This window comes from Mirounga leonina, unplaced genomic scaffold (assembly GCF_011800145.1).
Source record: "Mirounga leonina isolate KUSES-001 unplaced genomic scaffold, KU_Mleo_1.0 Mir_114, whole genome shotgun sequence".
Lineage (NCBI taxonomy): Eukaryota > Metazoa > Chordata > Mammalia > Carnivora > Phocidae > Mirounga > Mirounga leonina.
Window position 1 is genome coordinate 44372068 of NW_023270265.1, and position 20854 is coordinate 44392921.

Genomic DNA, 20854 nt, shown 5'->3' on the forward strand with positions numbered 1-20854 from the left:
ATTACAAAGAGGGCTGACATCACTGAGTTATTCCATTTTTCTTATAATCCTCCCGAGAATTTGCAAACTAAGGCCGGGAAGTACTGAAGGAACAACAGTCACCTGTAGCAATTCAACTTGAAATTAAGATAGCCACAAGAAATCAGTACTACTCACTCCTAAAAGGTAGTACAAAACATACCAGTACCTAAACAGATCCAGGGAACGGCGGGAATGGGGAGATTAACTTACATTTTATCAATTTATCAAAAGAACTACAGGCAATCAAGTGAAGTGCATTTTTAATGTAAAAGTTTGAGAGAAACAGAAAAATTAGAATAGAAAATCAACTGGTTTATATTTCCTGAAACAGAAAGTATTCTTTGTTACATTCCTATGTATGAGTCTAATTTTAAGCAGCTTCTGGTATATGACATTCTCCCACTCTCCGTGGAAGAAAACTTCCCAAATGAATAGACACACAATACGGATGGATTCCTTATACTTGGCATGAATGTGCAGAAAAATTAATTCTGTGATAATGTCTCAAAAGGAAATATGCAAAAAGATGTTTGCCATGTGTTATCTGTAACAAAAAAGTGGAATGAACTTAAATGGAGAGTAGCCCCGTAAATTATGGCACATTATTATAACATTTACAGTCACTTAAAATCAGGGGTAAACAAAAGATTTAAGGAGAACAGGAAAATACTAGTGGGAAAAAGGTGGAAAAGAAAATTGTATGTATCATCTACTAACCATGAGGGAAAACATGAGGGAAAAAGCCACATGCATATTTACTAAAGCCTAAGGAAAGACAGCAAAAATGTCAACAGTGATTAGCTCTGGGTGAGAGAACTGCAGGCAATTTTTATTTTTAATACTCTCTTTATTCCCTTTTCCACAAGAGGAATTATTTTTAAAATTAAAAAAAAAAAAAGGAAAGAATAAGAACAGAATGGGGGAACAGCAAATAGAAGGAAGCAGGAAATAATCATTTCAAGGAAGGTGACTCCAGAACTGCACCAGCTCCTCCACTCGGTCACCTTTATAATTCTCACAATCCCAGAAGTGAGAACAAATTCCACCAGTAAGGGGATCTGAGATGTCTTTTCAGAAATATTTATTTTAATCGTGAAAGTTTAGCATGTCTGGACTTCACGCAAGTTCTACAATATTAAATAAAATGCAAGAGCCCCTGCACCCCTTGGAGCTGCTAATCCAGAATATCATTTTCCCTTTCAAGGGGGAAGTGGAAGACACAGACGAGACACACACACACACACACACACAGACACACACACACACCCCCGTGGCCACCACTGAAACAGTGTCCAAGCACACCACCAAAAATAACCACCAAGTTTGCACTCACAAGTATATAATGACAACTACGTCACCTTCCAACACTGTAAGACACACACCTGAGATTTTAAAATAAAAATGAGAAAAATATGCATGCTTAGAGGAGCTGAGATACAGACTTATATGGCCAGTGATGACTCAGAGTGCTTTTAAAACCTACATGAGTCTTCACATTGGAAGTCTGCTACTAAGGAAGCAGCGTAGCCCAGCACGGCCAGGCATGGCTTTAGCCTGTGTTGACCTGCACACAAATTCTCCAGCATCAACTAGCCGTCCGCCCTTCTGCCCTCTGTGTCCCAGCTTCTCGTCTATAAAACAGTGAAAATGACAACACTTGTGTCTGGGACTGCTGTGACAATTACCTGTGTAATTATACAACTGATTTATCAAATGCACCTGGCACATAGTCAGCAAGGTATTTTAAAGAATCACACAATATAGTCAACTTTCAAGTAAAAAAAAAAAAAAGTTGAAAAAAGAACATGCATTACAAGTACGTGTAAGTGTGTAACCACATACATTCATGCATCTATGTGCACATGGTAGTGGTGGTGGGGGGGACAATGGGATAGCAGATGGAGTAAAATGTTACCAATAAGTGAATCTGAGAGAAGGGTATACAGGTATTCATTGTATCATTTTTTTTAAAGATTTTGTTTATTTATGAGAGAGTGTGCCAGTGCCTGTGGGGTGCGTGAAAGCAAGAGGAGGGGCAGAGGGAGAAAGAATCTTAAGCAAACTCCCTGCTGAGTGCGGGGCCTGACACGGGGCTCGATCTCACAACCCTGACATCATGACCTGAGCAGAAATCATGAGCTGGACGCTCAAACGACCCATGCGCCACCCAGGCGCCCCTCTCTGTTATCATTTTTATTCTTGTACCTTTTCCTTCTGCAAGTTAGAAAATATTTCCAAATAAATGGCTAAATAAAAACAAATTCTACTATTTGACTATTAATTGTAATAATATGGAACTGAGCCCTCTGCTCTATCTCCCTTAGAATACTACCTGAGGGCCATGGGCCACATCTGGAAATGGCAAGGTGTCCAAAGCAGAACTGAATTAACAAAATTGTGCATTCACAGCATGCTCAAAAAAATTAAAAAACAAAAAAACAAGTAAAACTGTTTGCCAGACTCTCATCTAAAACTCACCAATTCTACTAAACTGACCCCAACCAAGAATTTAACAAAGCCTTTAGGAATGAGTTTATTAGATTTAATCTGAATTAAAGCAATAAAAATACTTAGCATCTCCCTAGATCTTTCTTTCTAGGATTCTATATCCAAAAATATGAAAACCTTTTATCATTCTCACGTTTTTCCCTCGTGAGCCAAGAGCAGTGCAACTACATGGGCCTGTACCAGAATACGGAACCCGGAATACAGAAAAGGCAGAAATTTCCCTTCTATGAACCTAATTCTAAATTCTTAACTAAGGGCGCCTGGGTGGCTCAGTCGGTTGGGCGACTGCCTTCGGCTCAGGTCATGATCCTGGAGTCCCTGGATCGAGTCCCGCATCGGGCTCCTTGCTCGGCAGGGAGTCTGCTTCTCCCTCGGACCCTCCCCCCTCTCATGTGCTCTCTCTCATTCTCGCTCTCTCAAATAAATAAATAAATCTTTAATAAATAAATAAATAAATTCTTAACTAAAATATGTGCCTACAGTTAATGTGACTCCATGATATCAGAGGCACATAAGCACCCCCAGGATGTCCTTTGTAAGTTTTCCTCAGTTCACCCAAAACTAATGGGAAGAAAATTAAAAGGTAAGAGAAAATAAATGATAGCAAAGAAGGGAAAAATGGATCCCCAAAAAGAAGGCCCTTATTTTCCTGAGTCTCTCCCTAGTACTTCTGATTACCTGGCTCACCAAGGCAGTCTTGCAGCACTTTAAAACCTTTTCCATCTCAAAATTCAAAGAAATGCAGCTGGTTAGTTTGTAAATAAGTTATGCATTTCTAATTTTCATTATGACAACTTATTATTTTGTTACCTAAGAATATTGATAGTGAAAAACAAAAAGAAAAATACACATTGGCGACTGTTTGATTTCCTACACCAATGCCCTTTCCCCACCGCTTCAATCCTTCACCATAATTCAGTTTGAAAAGCAAGTTCAAAACTTTGCCTGGCTTAGCCACACATGCAGTAAGCAGCAACACGCCCTGGAAAAATTACTATTCAAATTAAGTCAAACTTGCTAGTTCCAGATTAGAAAAGCAACTATTACATATCCTAGGAAAAACCATAACTCATTAGCGCCACCTTGGTCTCAGTTTTCATAGAGTTAGACCTGAAGAGTCCAGATGGCCCTCTGTCTCTAACGGATCAAGGTCCTATATCTTTGGTGACAACAAAGATCTGTTTGTCATCATTTTGTTTTTCAAGATTCTCAGGGGAAAAAAACTCTCAACATTAGTAATGCTTCAGTATTTTATTTTATTTTTATTTTTTAAAGATTTTATTTGACAGAGAGAGAGAGACAGCGAGAGAGGGAACACAAGCGGGGGGAGTGGGAGAGGGAGAAGCAGGCTTCCTGCTGAGCAGGGAGCCCGAAGCGGGGCTCGATCCCAGGACCCTGGGATCACGACCTGAGCCGATGGCAGACGCTTAACTGAGCCACCCAGGCATCCCTGCTCACACTAATTTTTAAGTCAAATTTTTTAAATGTAGACTTTATTTCACTAAATACTACATTGAGCTCGGCCACAAAAATCTGAACTCCCCATCACAATCCTAAGGACAACATCTTGCAAACAGAGGATAAAATGCTTCACTGAGGGGAAAGACTAAAAACTATTCCTGAAATGGGTTTTATCTAATTCGATTTATACAGAATAATTTGCCAGCTCTTTCCCTTCTTATTCTCCATCTCTAACTTGGGTGGGCAAGTGCTTTATTTACGTAAAACACACGCCTAGCAGGTCCTGACCACAGTACTGAGCACCCGAGGAAATGGCACAGCTGTCTGGCTTCCCTGAAGCACCCATGTTGCTGCCAGACAAGTTTATTAGTTTGGTTCTTGGCCTTGAAGAAACAAAGAAATTCATTCAGGTGCCAGTAAGCGGCTGGTACTAATAGTGTAGGGGAACACAACATTTTAGGGAGGCACATCAGAAACTGAGGGCAGAAATATTACCCATGTGGGGTCAGGCTCCAGAAAATGCCAGGCTGTCCAGGAAGAGGAGATCCAGATCAGATGAAGGCCTCATGGATAACAGGTCATAATTCAAGAACTGGCAAGCAGGTCTAAAAAGAGGTTATCATGTCCCCTCAGCAGCAGGAGGCCCCAACCTGCTGACTCTGCTTCTGCTCCCCCTAATCTCACTGCCCTCTCATCTTGATATCTGTTGATTCACAGACCCCTTTGAAAACCAGATGAAAGAAACCCAAGGACTCTCTCCTCAAGATAAATGTGCACATGGACAAACGTCTGCCTACAATTCAAACTTTACGAAGCCTTAAACTCACTCTGAGCTTTTGTCACTGTTTCTCTGAGTGGCACTCTGTAGGACTATCCCTACTAAGCACTGATCCTCCCTACAGTCTCAATCCAAACTTCCTTCTAAGAGAGGATCTCATTGATTTGGTCCCCCACTATTCAGTGGGCAATGCTTTAATGCTGAACTCTACATGACACTAATCCACCCAAGATTGACTACCTTTGGGTCAGGCACCCATGCGATGGCAGTGTTTAATTGTCACTAAGCAAAGTGACCTAAACTCAAAGGCTGCATTTGTTTTGGTAGAGTCTATAGGAATAGCACGTTCCCTCAGAAAGGGGGTATGGGCATGGCAGACATCTGAGTACAATGGACTTCCCTATGCAAAACAAAAATAGAAAAAAATGGGGGATAAGTGCAAACCCTCACATGCGTCACAGATTAAATTTTAAATATTTATATTTAATGGCTGACTAATGGTTGAAGGGATGCCAAAAAAGAACAGCAAAGGTGGCATAAGATAGACTATTGAAGTTTTACATTTATATTGCATTTTATAAGAAAAAAGAGAAATGAGCTGGCAGAAAGAATGAATGAAGCATATCCTGGTGGGCAAAGGGGTGTCTAAAGGCCGATCGATGGCAAGGAATTGGAAGAAAAGGGAACTCTTGAAGACCAAGCAAAGGAATCTGGATTTAAGAGAACTGTGTAAGACACCACAGATTTTCTAGCAAAACTGTTATGTGCACAGTATAAATCATCCTTAAACAGTTCTGTGGTTGAAGATGGACACAGGATGGACGGGAGTGAGGCAGTCCACCAGCAATGAGTACAGGGCTTCCTCTGCTTCTCAGGGCGTTCATTTTCAACTTACTGTTCTATATCCAAGATAATGATGCTACTCAAGGTTGCTTCCCTTTAGCTAATACACAAACTCAGACAATAAGGCTTTTGAAAGTGTCCCATATGAGAATCTTACAGTTGCCTTATTTTTACATATGAAGACCTAAGAACCAAGAGAACATCTACAGATATAATAATAAGGAAAGAAGACCTGTGCCATGTTGGAGGCACGGGGGAGGAGTGGGAATTGGTTTCTTTCTAGCACCAACACCAAGGTAGAATACTCAGCAAGATAAACAGTCGTTAAACACATACTACATAAGTGCTTCTCCAAAACAGCTTAGTTGTAAACATGCTAGGTTGAAGCATATGAACACAGAATGTGCCAAACCTCTATGCCAGTAAAGCTGACAGTGAGTATAACCTCCCATCTTACAACGTATATGCCAACACTGTGTTCTCTGTACCAAAAAATGAACTGAATTTAGCTGCTAAGGTAAGTTCACCTGGCTATTATTAAGCTGTCAAGTTTCTTTTTATTTCTAAAAGCAAGGAAAACAGAATGATTTATAAATACTAAAGACAGACCCTACCACGCACATCAGAACTAGAAAAAGAAAGCTCACAGTTTGGAATTTTTAACCTTATTTGTTGTTGCTGCTGCCCCTTCTGAGAAATGTCCAGATTTCCTAGATTTATCTTCTTGTACAGAAACATTAAATTACCTTTAAGTTGACATGAAGGCCACCCATAAACCCCCTAAAGAAAATTTAAGACAGTCCTGGGGTCATCAATGAGTATATGGCTGGCACAGGGTTAGGAATTAGACACAAGAAACTTCTCTCTGGTGTGTCATACAGGATAGTTTGTTTAGAGACCGTTATGGTGAACCCCAAATTACTCTTTCTGGCAATTCCTTTTTTTTTTTTTTGCATTTTTAATTTTTTATTCTTATATTATCCCCATACATTACATCATTAGTTTTAGATGAAGTGTTCCATGATTCATTGTTTGTGCACAACACCCAGTGCTCCCTGCAGAATGTGCCCTCCTCAATACCCACCACCAGGCTAACCCATCCTCCCACCCCCCTCCCCTCTAGAACCCTCAGTTTGTTTTTCAGAGTCCATCGTCTCTCATGGTTCGTCTACCCCTCCGATTTCCCCCCCTTCATTCTTCCCCTCCCGCTACCTTCTTCTTCTTCTTTTTTTTTTCTTAACATATATTGCATTATTTGTTTCAGAGGTACAGATCTGAGATTCAACAGTCTTGCACAATACACAGCGCTCACCATAGCACATACCCTCCCCAGTGTCTATCACCCAGTCACCCCATCCCTCCCGCCCCACCCCCCACTCCAGCAACCCTCAGTTTGTTTCCTACAATTAAGAATTCCTCATATCAGTGAGGTCATATGATACATGTCTTTCTCTGATTGACTTATTTTGCTCAACATAATACCCTCCAGTTCCATCCACGTCGTTGCAAATGGCAAGATCTCATTCCCTTTGATGGCTGCATAATATTCCATTGTATATATATATATACCACATCTTCTTTATCCATTCTTCTGTCGATGGACATCTTGGCTCTTTCCACAGTTTGGCTATTGTGGACATTGCTGCTATAAACATTGGGGTGCACATACCCTTTCGGATCCCTACTTTTGTATCTTTGGGGTAAATACCCAGTAGTCTGGCAATTCCTTTTTGACAGCAGTAGTCAAATTACCCATGGTAACTCAGCAACTGTAAAGCCCTACAGACTTCGATGGCAAGTAGGTAACCCTTTAAACAGGGTTTCCAAACCTTGGCACTACTGACATTTTGGGCCAGAGAATTCTTTGGTGCTAGAGGTTCTTGTGTGTACTGCAGAATGCTTAGCAGCATCCTGGGCCTCTACCCACCAGATGCCAATAGCACACACAGCCCTCCCCACACTGTCCCACTGGGACAATCAAAAGGGTCCCTAGATATGGGGCAGGGGTCGGGGCAAAATTGCTCGACAGAGAACCACTGTTTAAGGGCAAGTGGGAACAGGCACTCAGAGTGGGAAGCCCCTCATTGTCCCACTACAGCTAATGTCAGATCATGAAACAAATCCATGTTAGTTATAAATAGTGTTTAGACTGTAAATTTACATAACACAATTATCAAGACTAGAAAAGACTATACTCTATTGTTATTTCAAGGGCTTTACATATAATGAACTTTTTTCAATTAGATGCATTTCTAAATCCATCTGTTTAAAAACAAACCTTTTAATTCAAATACAAAGCATGTATATTAGTATACAGGGCTATCATTTCAGAATTAAAAATGTAATAAATTATTGGCAATGCTTTCTCAATTTGTAGAAATATGTAACACAAGAGTATTTTCACTGTTTATCTGACAATTCAAACATAACTTTCTCATTACCTTAAAACAATCTTTTAATAAGCGTACCTTTAATTAATATTGTTGAAATCATAAAAAGACCTATCCTGTAGAAATACCAAACATACCACTTACAGATATGTACTTTCCCTCTAACCAATAATCAAGTTAATCATTATTCCCATATTACCATCCATCCGTTCATCCAAAGAATTATAGAACATTTACTATAAATCAGGGATTGCTGCTAAAATTAAATGATAAATGAACTCAAGCTCTACCTCTTGAGAAGCTTAGAGTCTAAAGAAACAAACAGATGGGAAAACATATATTTATAATACAATGCAGTCAGGCAAGGTTTCAGAGTGGGAGCAAACAGGAGCTGAATTTTGCAAGGTGAAGAGGAGCAAAGGGAGGATATCACTGTTTTAATGTGTTGGCATAGAGAGGGTCTTTTATTTTTTTTAAGATTTACTTATTTATTTGAGAGAGAGAGCGCCTGAGCCAAATCAAGAGTTGGATGCTCGGGGCGCCTGGGTGGCTCAGTTGCCTTCGGCTCAGGTCATGATCCTGGAGTCCCGGGATCGAGTTCCGCATCAGGCTCCCTGCTCAGCGGGGAGTCTGCCTCTCCCTCTGACTCTCCCCCTCTCATGCTCTCTCTCTATCACTATCTCTCTCAATAAATAAATAAAAATCTTAAAAAAAAAAAAGAACTTATTAAAAAAAAAAAAGAGTTGGATGCTCAAGCGACTGAGCCACCTGGGCACCCCAAGAAAGTCTTTTAAAAGCATGTTATAGAAGCCAGGAGCCACAGAGGAAAAGGATTAATAAATTGGGTAACATAAAAAATTTTAACTTCCGTATAATTCAATAAATGTACATACAATAAACAATGCTATAAGGCAAATGACAAATGGGATGTGACAAATGGTAAATGTTTGATATTACAAGTATTAGTACACAAAGAGCTTTTAATCATTTTAATGTTTTAATAATTCCTGTAACTGAATTTTCACAAAACATATCATCCTGTTTCAGTGAAGGGGTTCTCTGCATCTCTGCAGCACCTTTTATTTTTTAAGCTATTTGGAAGAAATGTCCAAGAGCAAGTGACTTACTTGCACACCCTTCAGTACTGAAATCAAGAACAGGCTGGCCAGTATCATTCTATAGGGAGAAACCTAAAGTTAAATGAGCTATTTCTTTTCTTTTCTTTTTTTTTAAATTCAAGTTGGACTTTTTTTTTTTTTTTTTTTTTTAGATTTTATTTATTTATTTGCGAGAGAGAATGAGAGACAGAGAGCACGAGAGGGAGGAGGGTCAGAGGGAGAAGCAGACTCCCCGCTGAGCAGGGAGCCCGATGCGGGACTCGATCCCGGGACTCCAGGATCATGACTTGAGCCGAAGGCAGTCGCTTAACCGACTGAGCCACCCAGGCGCCCAAGTTAAATGAGCTATTTCTAATTTAATGGAATCAAGGCTAAGTCTGAAAAAGGGAAAGCAGAGACATTTTATGACAATACAAATATAACAACACAGAGATCATTTAATTGAGATATTATTAAACTGGTTATGTGCAGGCAGTGCTCTTAAGAAACTAAAAGTAATTATCCATCTGGGAAAAAATTCAGTCTTGACCCTTAGCACAACCATACACCAAAAATTTCAGATCAATTACTGAAGTGTGAAAGGTAAACTATAAAAATCTCAGAAGTAAAACATTTCCATGGACATAGGGTAGGCAAAATTTTCTCAAACAAGACACAAAAGCCCTAAAGACTACATTAAAATTAAGAATTTCTCCTCATCACAAGATACCATTAAGAGAATAAAAAGACCAGCAGTGAGTGGAGGAAGTTACCTGTAAAACACGTATGCAACAAAGGATTCCTACCCAGGATGCTGTGAAGACTTCTACAAATAAGAGCCAGACAACCCAACAGATAAATGGGCAAAAAAATTTGAACAGACACTTTACAAACAGCCAGCAAACATGTGACAAGGCATTCAACTTTGTCAGTCAACATAAAAATGTAAATTAAAACCACAATGCTCCCCCCACAGTACACTATCAGGATGGGAGGCACCTGGAACTCACCATGTGTAGGTGAGAATGTAAATAGGTACATCCACTTAAGTTATGGGCAGTAGGAACTAAACCCATGATCTAGCAATTCCATACCTAGGTCTATGCCCATCAGAAATACATTATGTTCACCCAAAGACATGTGAACAATGCTCATAGTTGCACTACATTAGCCAAAACCTAGAAACAGTTCATCCCCAGGAGAATGGGCATACAAGCGATGAGAATAAACCACCTATTGTTTCACCCACCACATGAATAAATCTCACAAATATATTGTTGAATGGAACAAGTCAGTCACAAAATAAAATACACTGAGTGATTCCATTTATGTGAAGTATAAAAGTATATACTTTTGTAAAGTATAAAAACAGGCAAAATGAGTCTATTGTGGTTATCTTTGGGGTTGGATAATAACCAATGGGGCATGAAAGAGGTTTGTGTGGGGCTGGAATATTCTGTCTCTTGATCTTGGTACTTGTTGCACAGGTAGATGGAATCATTCTGAAAATTTATCAAACTGTACAATTAAGAATGGTGCACTTTTCTGTATACACGTTTCAATAACCAGTTTTTCAAAAACAAAACAAAACAAAACACTACAGCTAGGTAGCAGAGACAATTCTTGGAAAATATAAACTGGACTACTGAGACAGGCCTGACTACATTTTTTCTAAGCCCGGTGTTCCAATTAGAGACCTGTGAAGAAGCCAGTTCCCTGCATGCTTCCCTTCACTTCCCAGCTTTCCTCATTCAGACAGATGCCCGCCTTCCACAGGCACTGCACATCAATAAGCTCACTGAGCACCTCTGTGTGCCAATTAATGTGCTGAGCACCGAGGACAGCGAGAGGTCAGCCACGGTTTGCTCACGGACCTGACCAGCAGGAACCACGTCTGATCCTATTCCTCTTGCCTCGGCATCCAGCAGGACGTTTTATACTGAGGAGGCCCTCCGTAAACACGGACTAGTCATATATACCTCCAAACAACTGGAGCACAAACACAGCCACAGAGAACGCACTTAGAAGTGCCAAGAGCTCACAGGATCAGAAAGGCTGCCTCCAGCTTCACTCGGCACACGGGCGTGGAGCTGTTTGGGGCAGCAGTGGGCAGATAGAGCGAATGGTCTGGAAGGAAGCTCCAGCTGGCACACGCAGCGCTAAGTGCAAGACCTTTTCAGAGACAGGAGACTGGACAAGGCGAGGAGGCATGGAAGCTGGAGAGCACGGAGTGTAGTGCCTGACAGTCAGGGAACGGGGGCTGGGTGAAGGAGGAAAGCAAACTTGCTTTTTCAGTAGGTCAGGGCACAGCTCGGGTAGTAGTATTTTCCAAAAGCACCAAAGATGACTGCTGTTTTTCAAAGGTTAGGAATCATGCACTATGCCAGGCTTCCTACTTCACTGTGGGCAGACAGATGAGGAAAAGGATGGGAAAAGGCACATGATTAAATACGCTTTTAGTCCCCAGTCAACATTTACCTTTAATATGCCAAGTATTTTAGAATTCTCCAAAATTAAAAGTTATATGCAGCTCATCATAAATCTAAGAAACAAAGCCATTTATATGAATTTCAATTCCAAACTCTCCCTTATGTTAAGTGAGGAGCGCCTGGCTGGCTCAGTCGGTAGAGCGTGTGACTCTTGGTCTCGGGGTAGTAAGTCCAAGCCCCACGATGCGTGTAGAGTTTATTTAAAAAGATAAATAAAATCTTTTTTAAAATGTGAGTTGCTTCAAACTCTGGGCAAGTTAAGCATCTTGAGCTTCAATTTTCTCACTTGTAATGAGAAGCTTAAAACACATGGCCCTTAAGGAATTGCCTTTTGACTCTGATGGGGCAAATTTCCACATGTGACAATTTTAGAAACAAGAATTTGTGATGAGCATGTGAATTCTCTTACCTCCCACTGCCTGTAGGAGGCATCAAAAATCCCTTACTAAAATTATTCTGTGGTCATTTTTTCTACTGACTCTGTCTAATTCATCGGACATTTAACATCCAGAGCAATAGATTCTGAATCACAAACTCCAGAGTTGTGTTCTGTGCTGTGGGTAACCGATGAGATCACTTGTATTTCTTTCCGACCAAAGTAGCAAAGTCACTACTATGTGTACCCAAACACATCACCCGGGGCTGCAATACCATAGTAAAATAACATTTGCTAATGTGTCTGGTCAGGAAACTTCAAAAAGCGTGGGAGCTTGGGGGTTTCAACAGCTTGTGATTTTGCAGAGGCAGCTTTGTATATAAACCCCAATTTTTTCCTGTAGGTGCTTTTGTAACAGTAATGCCAACTGCCTTCTTTTAGGCAAACTCCTGCCGAATTCCAGAGGTGTTGTTTGGCCACAATCAAGCTGAGGCACTGACTTGAAGAATGATTAATCACAGATGAATTAGCTTTTTGTTTTTTTTCTGACATTTCCGAACCCTTTCTGATGTTTCAACTATCTGATGTCTGGCCATGTCATGCTACCAAAGCAGACTGCCTGAAATCACTGTTTACTTTGGCCTGCATACAAGTCTGGACAAGGATTTAGTCAAAACACCTCTTTCAGATCACAGAATGGCCTCACAGCAGCACCCTGAGAGACAACACGGAGAAGAAATTTTAAAAATTATACCTAACATCATTTCTATATACTCCAATTTTTACTTTCAAAGGAAATCAAACAGTTTTGAATTGTATGGAAAGGGGTCAAAATAGAGAATACGAACCAAGCTTTACATGTAAATACTAAACATTTCGGAAGCACAGGAAAATTCATTTAAAAAATACTTAGAAAACAAACCAAACAGATTTAAACCAACAGCTTGATTTTTAAAAGTATATATAATAATACTGTGTGTATACATACATATAAACTATATAACATATAAACTATATAATGCATATATAAAATAAATAAACACAAAGCAACAGCTCAGTTTCCAAGAAATACTGGTGGTTAGGCCGAATGAGGGGAAAGCCTGCTCAGGTGTCCACTGCAGGCCATGTGCTCTAGGAAGTGACCCCTCCCATCACTGATCAGAGTTGCACAGGGTCCCATCCTCCTTGCCAGGGACTGGCACAGGCACAGACAAGAGGCACAACTCTGACAAGTAAAATGAGTGATGTGGGCTGGGAGGCTTCTTGGTAAGGTTTCCCTTAATTTAAAAAGAGATACAGACAACCTCACACACTTTGGGATATCTACTGTCAAACAAAACCAGAAAATAACAAATGTTGGTGAGAATGTGGAGAAATTAGAATCTGTGTGCAGAGCCACTATGGAAAAAACAGTAGGGTGGGTCTTCAAAAAATTAAACATAAAATTGCCATAGCACCCATTTCTATTCATGTCAGCCAGCTCCTGAGCCCCCAAACTGGTACTGATATATGCTAAAACTGTATCAAGTCCCATTAACATGGCCACAATTATTACAAGTTAATGTGAATAATGATAACGTATCAAGCCCGTTCCTTTCATTAATGACGATTTTCCAGCTCTCATTAAATCTTCTCTAACTATCCTGTGCCTTACATCTAAGACTACAGGCACAAACAAAACACATCTTACTAAGGAATGTTTATGTAAATCAGCCTTTACACATACACACACACCAGCAAAATCAAAAGAATAAAAATGTGTTTTAGGGACTAGGAGGCACAAAAATATAACTGCTGTAAACTAGCAAACCATCGAAGAGGATTTATGGCAACAAGTGCCATCTATGTAACTATGAGGATGACCACATGGTGATTTTCATCTTCATCTTGCAGTGCTCATCATTACCATTAGCAAGACAACCAAAATCAAAATTCATCATCATGTTAAGAAATGCCTTGTAGGCTCAAGTCAGGGTATTAAATGAAACGCCTTACAAAGATGAATTCCCATAAGCCAACTGGGCACATCCCTAGGCATGACTGCATATGGAAATTAAGTGACTTTGCCAAAACTCTCTCACACTGAGCCATCAGAAGCTTCTCAGATCAGTTCAGCTCACTTAAGGGTCAATTCTGGGTCTGAACAGCTCCACAGAGAATGATTTCTATCTACGTGGACATCTACATCTCTAACTAGTCATCTCCATCCTATACCATGTGCTTTAGTCATCTGTTGCTGAGTAACAAACCACTCCAAATCTTAGTGGCTGAAAACCACAATAATTTATTATTCCTCCTGATTCTGTGAGTTGGCTACGGCTCAGTTAGGTGGTTCTTCTGACGGTATCTCTTAGGCTCACTCAGGCAGCCGTATTCATTCAGCAAGCAGGGCTAGAGCTGAAACATCCAAGATGGTCTCAGGCCTCCCAGGTGGTGTCTCTTGCCAGCAGGAGTTGGCCCTTTTACATGATGATGGCTGGCTCCCAAGACAGAGGAAGGGAAAGCTGCCAGTCCTCTTAAGGCCTGGGCCTGAAGCCCCAGAGAGTGCTTTCCCATGGTATCCTGTTAGTTAGTGCAAGTTAGAAGGCCAGTCGAATCAGGGCAAGGGAAACAGAATCTACTTCTGATGGATGCAGCAGTATGCACATACACGGTGAGAAGAACTGATGATGGACACACACCCTGGAAACCATCTACCATGCATGGTCCTCCCTACACATAAAGATAAACTCGTCATTTCAGCATACCCTCATTAAAACTCATTACTCAATAAAAAGAGAACAGGTAAAACCAGCCCTTTTGTGTATCTCAGACCTGCTGTTAAATACTTTCGTTTGCCCTACTTCATATAAGTGTATTATATGGTGAAGGCTGTAACTTAACATGTCTAAATCTACACAAGAAAATCCAAATGAAACATTGTTCTAGTTTCAGGTACAGTTACGTATCACTGGGTGTCACTGGGCGATTATTATCTACATGTCCCCTCAGCTGTGACCTCCATTAGGGCAGAGCCCACATCTGCACTGTTTACAGCTGTATTCTCAGTGTCTGGAGTGTACCAGGAACTAAGACACTGCTGCTTCTCAATATTAATATTCCTGTTTTAAGATACATTCCTTTTTTAATACCAGATAGAAATATACAGATTTTTCCACGTACATTTTACAGTGTGGCAAAAATACTCCATTACTAATGCTTTAAACACTTAGTTATGCTCCAAGAAAGAAGATACACTTTTAACTATTACTGTAGTTATATGCTAAATTTACTCTCACTGAATCTTGAAAATGAGAGATTTTACAATAGTGTGCAATTCATTTTCCGTGAGTTACCTTTTTTGTTGGTGTCTAGTTCTGGACCTTCAAATTGCAATGAGAAATATTCATGCTTGAACCAACATCTACCTTACAATTTTGAACAGCACATTTCTGATTGAGAATTCCCACTTTTACAGGCAGTTGTGCTGTTCCTTCATAACTGAGGGTTCTCATTTGCTGAAAATATAATAAAATATCCTTAGATGAAATGAAAACATCTACAAATGGAACAAAATAGTCACTTTATTCTGCCCACAAACATCTGAGCTCAGACTTTTTCTGCCCTAAATGGACAAGGCCAAAACCAACAGATACCCTGCAGCGCAACACAGGAATTATTCTGGAGAGGTTCACCTTTTTGCAGCACCAACCCCAACAGAGTTCAGTGCCATTTTCCTCCAAACAAAAGATAAAAGTGTCCACAATTCTGCAAATTTTCATAAAGTGAGGCAGTATTGGTATACACTAGCATAAGCCTCTGCTTTTCCCCAGCATCTGAACTAAAAAGTATGGCTAATAGCACAAGCAGGCCACTTAGAAATCTGGGTGCCATTTATTAGTATATAAACACAGAACTTCGACAGGTCTCAACAAAAGCACAGGTAATGTTTTTGTGCATGCTACCCACCTGGGTAGGTTCTATCCTACCAGTCAGTGCAAGAAGATTCTATACTCAAATTGAGATAAAAACACAATATATCTCAGAGCACCTGGCTGGCTGTTTGTAGAACATACAACTCTTGATCTCAGGGTCGTGAGTTCAAGCCCCACACTGGGCACAGAGCTTACTAAAAAAGAAAAAAGAAAAAAAAAAGCAAAAACAAAACACCCCACAATATATCTCATTTCTATATCATTCCCATTTTACAGTTGCAAAACCAAGACCAGCTGTAATTAAGCAACTTCTCCAAACTGTTACACACTCCTGTACCACTACCTCCCTTTGATATCAGAATATTTATCAATACTCCATGATATCCAGTCATATTCCCTTAGAACTACCTATGTGTCTTACTAAGTTCTAATCTATTTGCAAAGCAGAAGCCGTCCTAGTCACACTCAGTAAATACTTGTTAAACAAAAGGGAGTTTCTTGACCCACAGCACTAGTATTTCTTCTCATTAATCCAACAAATGTCTATTAAAAATTAAACATCTATTGTGTGGCAGGCACACTTTTAGGTACTTGGCATACATGATGAAGATAAACATCAGAAGTCTCACAAACGTATACACAGGAGACAGACTTGAATTTTGGGAAGAAACATAGAATGCTAAGGAAGCTGGGTATGGGTGGGTAGGTGAGTGGTCAAATCTAGTCTTGGTGTCCAGTATAGATTACTGGAGCAAGTCACCGCTAGGCTGAGAAATGATGGAGGAGGAGTTTGCAAGCATGGAGGATGGGTAGAGGGAGATTGAAAAACAAGAGATCAGTAAGGGTAAAGGCCCTCGGGTGGGAAAACCCAGCTGAAAGACTCCGGTTAGTCAGCCTTCAATGTTCAGGACCCAGATAACAAAATGTAGATATGAGCTTCTTCAAGAGTGATTCTTAATTTAATAAACAGAAATTAGCTAACTTAAAATGAGAAATAATCATCTTTCCAGTTATTACGCGCTCAGATGTGAAAAATTAATCTGGTGCAGTGGTTCTCAAGCTTGACTTCACATTAGAATCTCCTGAGCATTAAAAAAAAAAAATGACGTCCATGGTTTGACCCCCAGCCAATGAATCAAAATCTTGGAAGGTAGGGGCCCACGTACTGGTATTTTTTAAAAAGTTCCTCAGGTCATCCTGAAATACAGCCAGAATGGCTAACAGCAGCAACTCAAAAGGAGACGAGCACTAGCTGTCCTCCAGTCTCATCCTGAAATGACCACTCGTCTTCCCATTGGCCGACTTCCTGTCAACCAAATCTCAGTCTAAACGTTATGCCTCTGAAAGGCTCCCCCTGACCCCACTCGAAAGGAGCCACACCTAATAAGTATTTACCACATCACACAGTGCTCATTCCTATCTGTTTGTCTTCTTTATTAACTTGTTGTAGGTCCTTGAGACTAGGGATCTTGCCTGTATTGTTCATTGCTGCATTTCCAGCAGGAGCTCAGTAAGTGAATGAAGGAAAAAAAGATCAGATGGGCACTGGGGTATCTCTCATGCAAATGGAATTTAAAAATAATATCCTGAAGCTATAATTCTGACAAATTTCGGTTGGGTATGATTAAGCCAGACAGATTGAACAGTATGGAGAGCATTTTTTAATTCTTAACTAAAAACCAGATATGAGCCAGACTTCTATTTCCAAGCAGAGCTCGACTTAGGAAAGAGACTGAGTAACATACAACATTTAGTCTGGCCTGGAGTCAACAAAGGTGGATAAAAAGTCTTCATACAGGGCGCCTGGGTGGCTCAGTCATTAAGCGTCTGCCTTGGGCTCAGGTCATGATCCCAGGGTCCTGGGATCGAGCCCCGCATTGGGCCCCCCGCTCCGCGGGAAGCCTGTTCTCTCTCTCCCACTCCCCCTGCTTGTTTTCCCTCTCTCGCTGTGTCTCTCTCTGTCAAAAATAAATTAAAAATCTTTAAAAAAAAAAAAAAAGTCTTCATACAGAGGAAGGGGTGATGAAAATATGGTCAACATTTCCATGAACAACAACAACAACAAAAAATAAACAGGTTAAAATATGGAGCAATTAAGCTTAGGTATAAGGAAAAACTCCTGAGGGAAAAATCCTGTGACACTAGAGTGGCCATTACAGATGGGAAGTAAAAGTGAAACTTCTCCAAGTCCCTAAGATTGGCATAAAAATACTTCTGTTTAGAAGGGGTCATGCACAAGTACACAAAGGCAGATGAATATATAGGATGGCTAGACTTTTCTTTTGAGTGTTATTATTGTACTACAATATCCAGAGTATGTGAGTTTCCTACCCTGAATTTATTTAGATCTGGTACCACAAAAATGAGCTAGAAGGAGAGAACACTAGTAAAAACAGTACCAAGTAAGTATTTTTGGGAAAAGAGAAATATATTCATGCTTTTCTTTCCACAGAGAATATATGTTTAGACCTATCAACTAAATTAACAATTCAGGCATAAAGGAAATATTTGAACGATTAAATTCACAAGTTACGTACAACGTACACTTAAATACGGGAATTAAATGCCAGCAGGAAGCCTTGCCAGAAGACCTGGGCTATGTCAGCATAAAACCAGCAAGGTATTGTGTATCACCCTTCTTTCAAAGCCAGTTTTGCTTCTAGGATCTACAGTTTCTAACAGTGGAAGCATCCCTTCCCCAGACATTGAGCACTTAACCTCAACGCTCTGGAGCCACTTTTGTTCATTCCCACATTTAGTTAATCACCATGTTTTGTGGATTATTCATTTGCATAGAGAAAAAAAAAAAGAGGGAGGGGAAATTTATGGATTAAAAAGATTTACAAGACCCATCAACCAAATGTACAGACCTCGTGTGGGTTCTAAGTCAAACAAACTAAAAAATATTTTGAGACAATCAGAAAATACAAGCACTGACTAGAGGTACAGGAGGATATTTAGAAATACTGTTAATGCTTCTGAGGTGTGATGCTGAGACTGTGATTTTGTTTTCAAAATGCTGTTATCTTTTAGAAATACATATTAAAAAATGTGCAGATGAAATGATATTCTGGATTTGTTCCAAAATATTTCAAAAGATGATGGAGGTAGGAATAGGGATGAACGAACAGATGAAATACGAGGTACTGCAAATTGCTGAAGCTGGGTAATGGGTACAAAGGGGTTCGATTACACTTTTCAATTTGGTTTATGCTTTTAAAATACCCATAACTTTAAAAAAATGGTAACTTACACATATGAATATGTTTTTTGATTTCCACATGCCATGTTCTTGGCTCTGAAACCTCAACGACTCCCAACTGCTTAAATACCTCAGAATAGCTTTCAAGTCCTTCAGAGTCCTTTGGTTACCCTTTTTTATATGACTATGTCATGGGCAAGGTCACCTGCCAATCCTTACTTGTCTGCTCCTTCTCTCTGACCTATGCTTCCCCATCTGCCTACTCGATACCAGGCCACTTAACCAAACCATTCTCCTAATCTGTTTTCACGTAAAATACCCCCAATCCTCACCAAGATTACAAATTTTAAGAGGAAGATTCATGTTTACATCTTTTTGCCTCTTCAGAGCAACACTTATTCTGGGTGGCTCAGTCATTAAGCGTCTCCCACTCTCCCTGCTTGTTTTCCCTCTCTCGCTGTGTCTCTCTCTGTCAAAAATAAATTAAAAATCTTTAACTTGGACTTAGAAGGGGTGAAGAGTGAGTTAATGAAGGAAATCACTACTCCTTCATATTGCTCTACAGTTACCAGAGTTTTTACATACAGTAGGCTGCTAATCCTTAGAAAACATCAAAGAGTTTAATTAAAGACAGTCATAAAAGATAAAACTTTTTTTTAAAGGGGAATTCTGACATACAGTTAAATCTCACAATAATACGATGAATTATAAAGTCAGAGCAATAAAGGCTGTGGTTCTCACTACAGAAAGCTTCATTTCTGAGGCAGCAAAGTGATTTCCTTCATTAACTCACTCGTCACCCCTTCTAAGTCCAAGTCCTATACGCCCTGAGACAAAAATCATATTAAAGATTAATTTTTCTATGATGAAAATCTTACAAACATTTGCATTATTATTATTATTATTATTGAAAATACCTCACTGCTTACATTGAGCTCCAGTTTTTCTGGACTGTGACTGGGTCCAAAGGAAACAAAGCTAAAATGGAAGGGAAGGAGAAAAAAATGGAGGGTGGGGGAAGGGTTAGGATGCACCCAGGCAAGGTAGATTCCTAGTGGCTGTTCTGTTCTACCCCAAGTAAGCAGGCCCTACTGAATATTCTGGAATAGCTGGGACTTCTATATATTTGGTTAATTTCTACAGATCATTCTGTACTAAGCATATATTAAGTGCCTATGTGTCCAGCACTGTTTTAGGCAATGAACAAGCCAGATTCCATGAAAAGTTTAAAACACATTTAAAAATAATTCATTATATACATTGTAAATATACAAGCGAGTTAAACTAATATGATTAGAAACCATGAAAGCATTAATGTTCATGAACTGCATCTAGAGCAGACACGCATGAAAATCAGCTTTACCTTATATTTCATCTTGGGACATGAATGAATGTAGAAACCCATATAATAATAGCTGAGTTGAGATGTTTTCTGATGAAGTTGCCTAGTAAAACCAATTTCTCTGCCAAAAGAAGAATAAAGATGAAGGTACAGTTAAATCTTGTTCCAATACTCAAAGTACATGTAATTTGATGTCAAATATCTGATAACATCTGAAAATATAATGTTAAGCTATTAAGAAACTCCAAGTGTTGAAAGCAAAACAATTTTAAAAATGCTTTAAGGGGCGCCTGGGTGGCTCAGTCGTTAAGCGTCTGCCTTCGGCTCAGGTCGTGATCCCAGGGACCTGGGATCGAGCCTCACATCGGGCTCCCTGCTCCGTGGGAAGCCTGCTTCTCCCTCTCTCACTCCCCCCTACTTGTATTCCCTCTCT

At 39.9% G+C, this 20854-nt stretch overlaps 1 protein-coding gene across 10 annotated transcripts in view; it reads right to left on the bottom strand.

The window, feature by feature from the left end:
- Window positions 1–20854, bottom strand: part of ATE1 (arginyltransferase 1) — a 169402-nt gene that overhangs the window by 66747 nt on the left and 81801 nt on the right. For 5 of the 10 annotated variants that reach the window (XM_035030439.1, XM_035030412.1, XM_035030405.1 and 2 more), the window contains one exon: window positions 20443–20542. In XM_035030439.1, coding sequence (XP_034886330.1) covers window positions 20443–20542 — 100 coding nt within the window. Of the gene's footprint in view, window positions 1–9419; window positions 11499–12946; window positions 15461–20008; window positions 20058–20442; window positions 20543–20854 lie in introns of those variants that run through there. The other 5 variants (XM_035030430.1, XM_035030453.1, XM_035030424.1 and 2 more) reach the window with 5 other exon arrangements.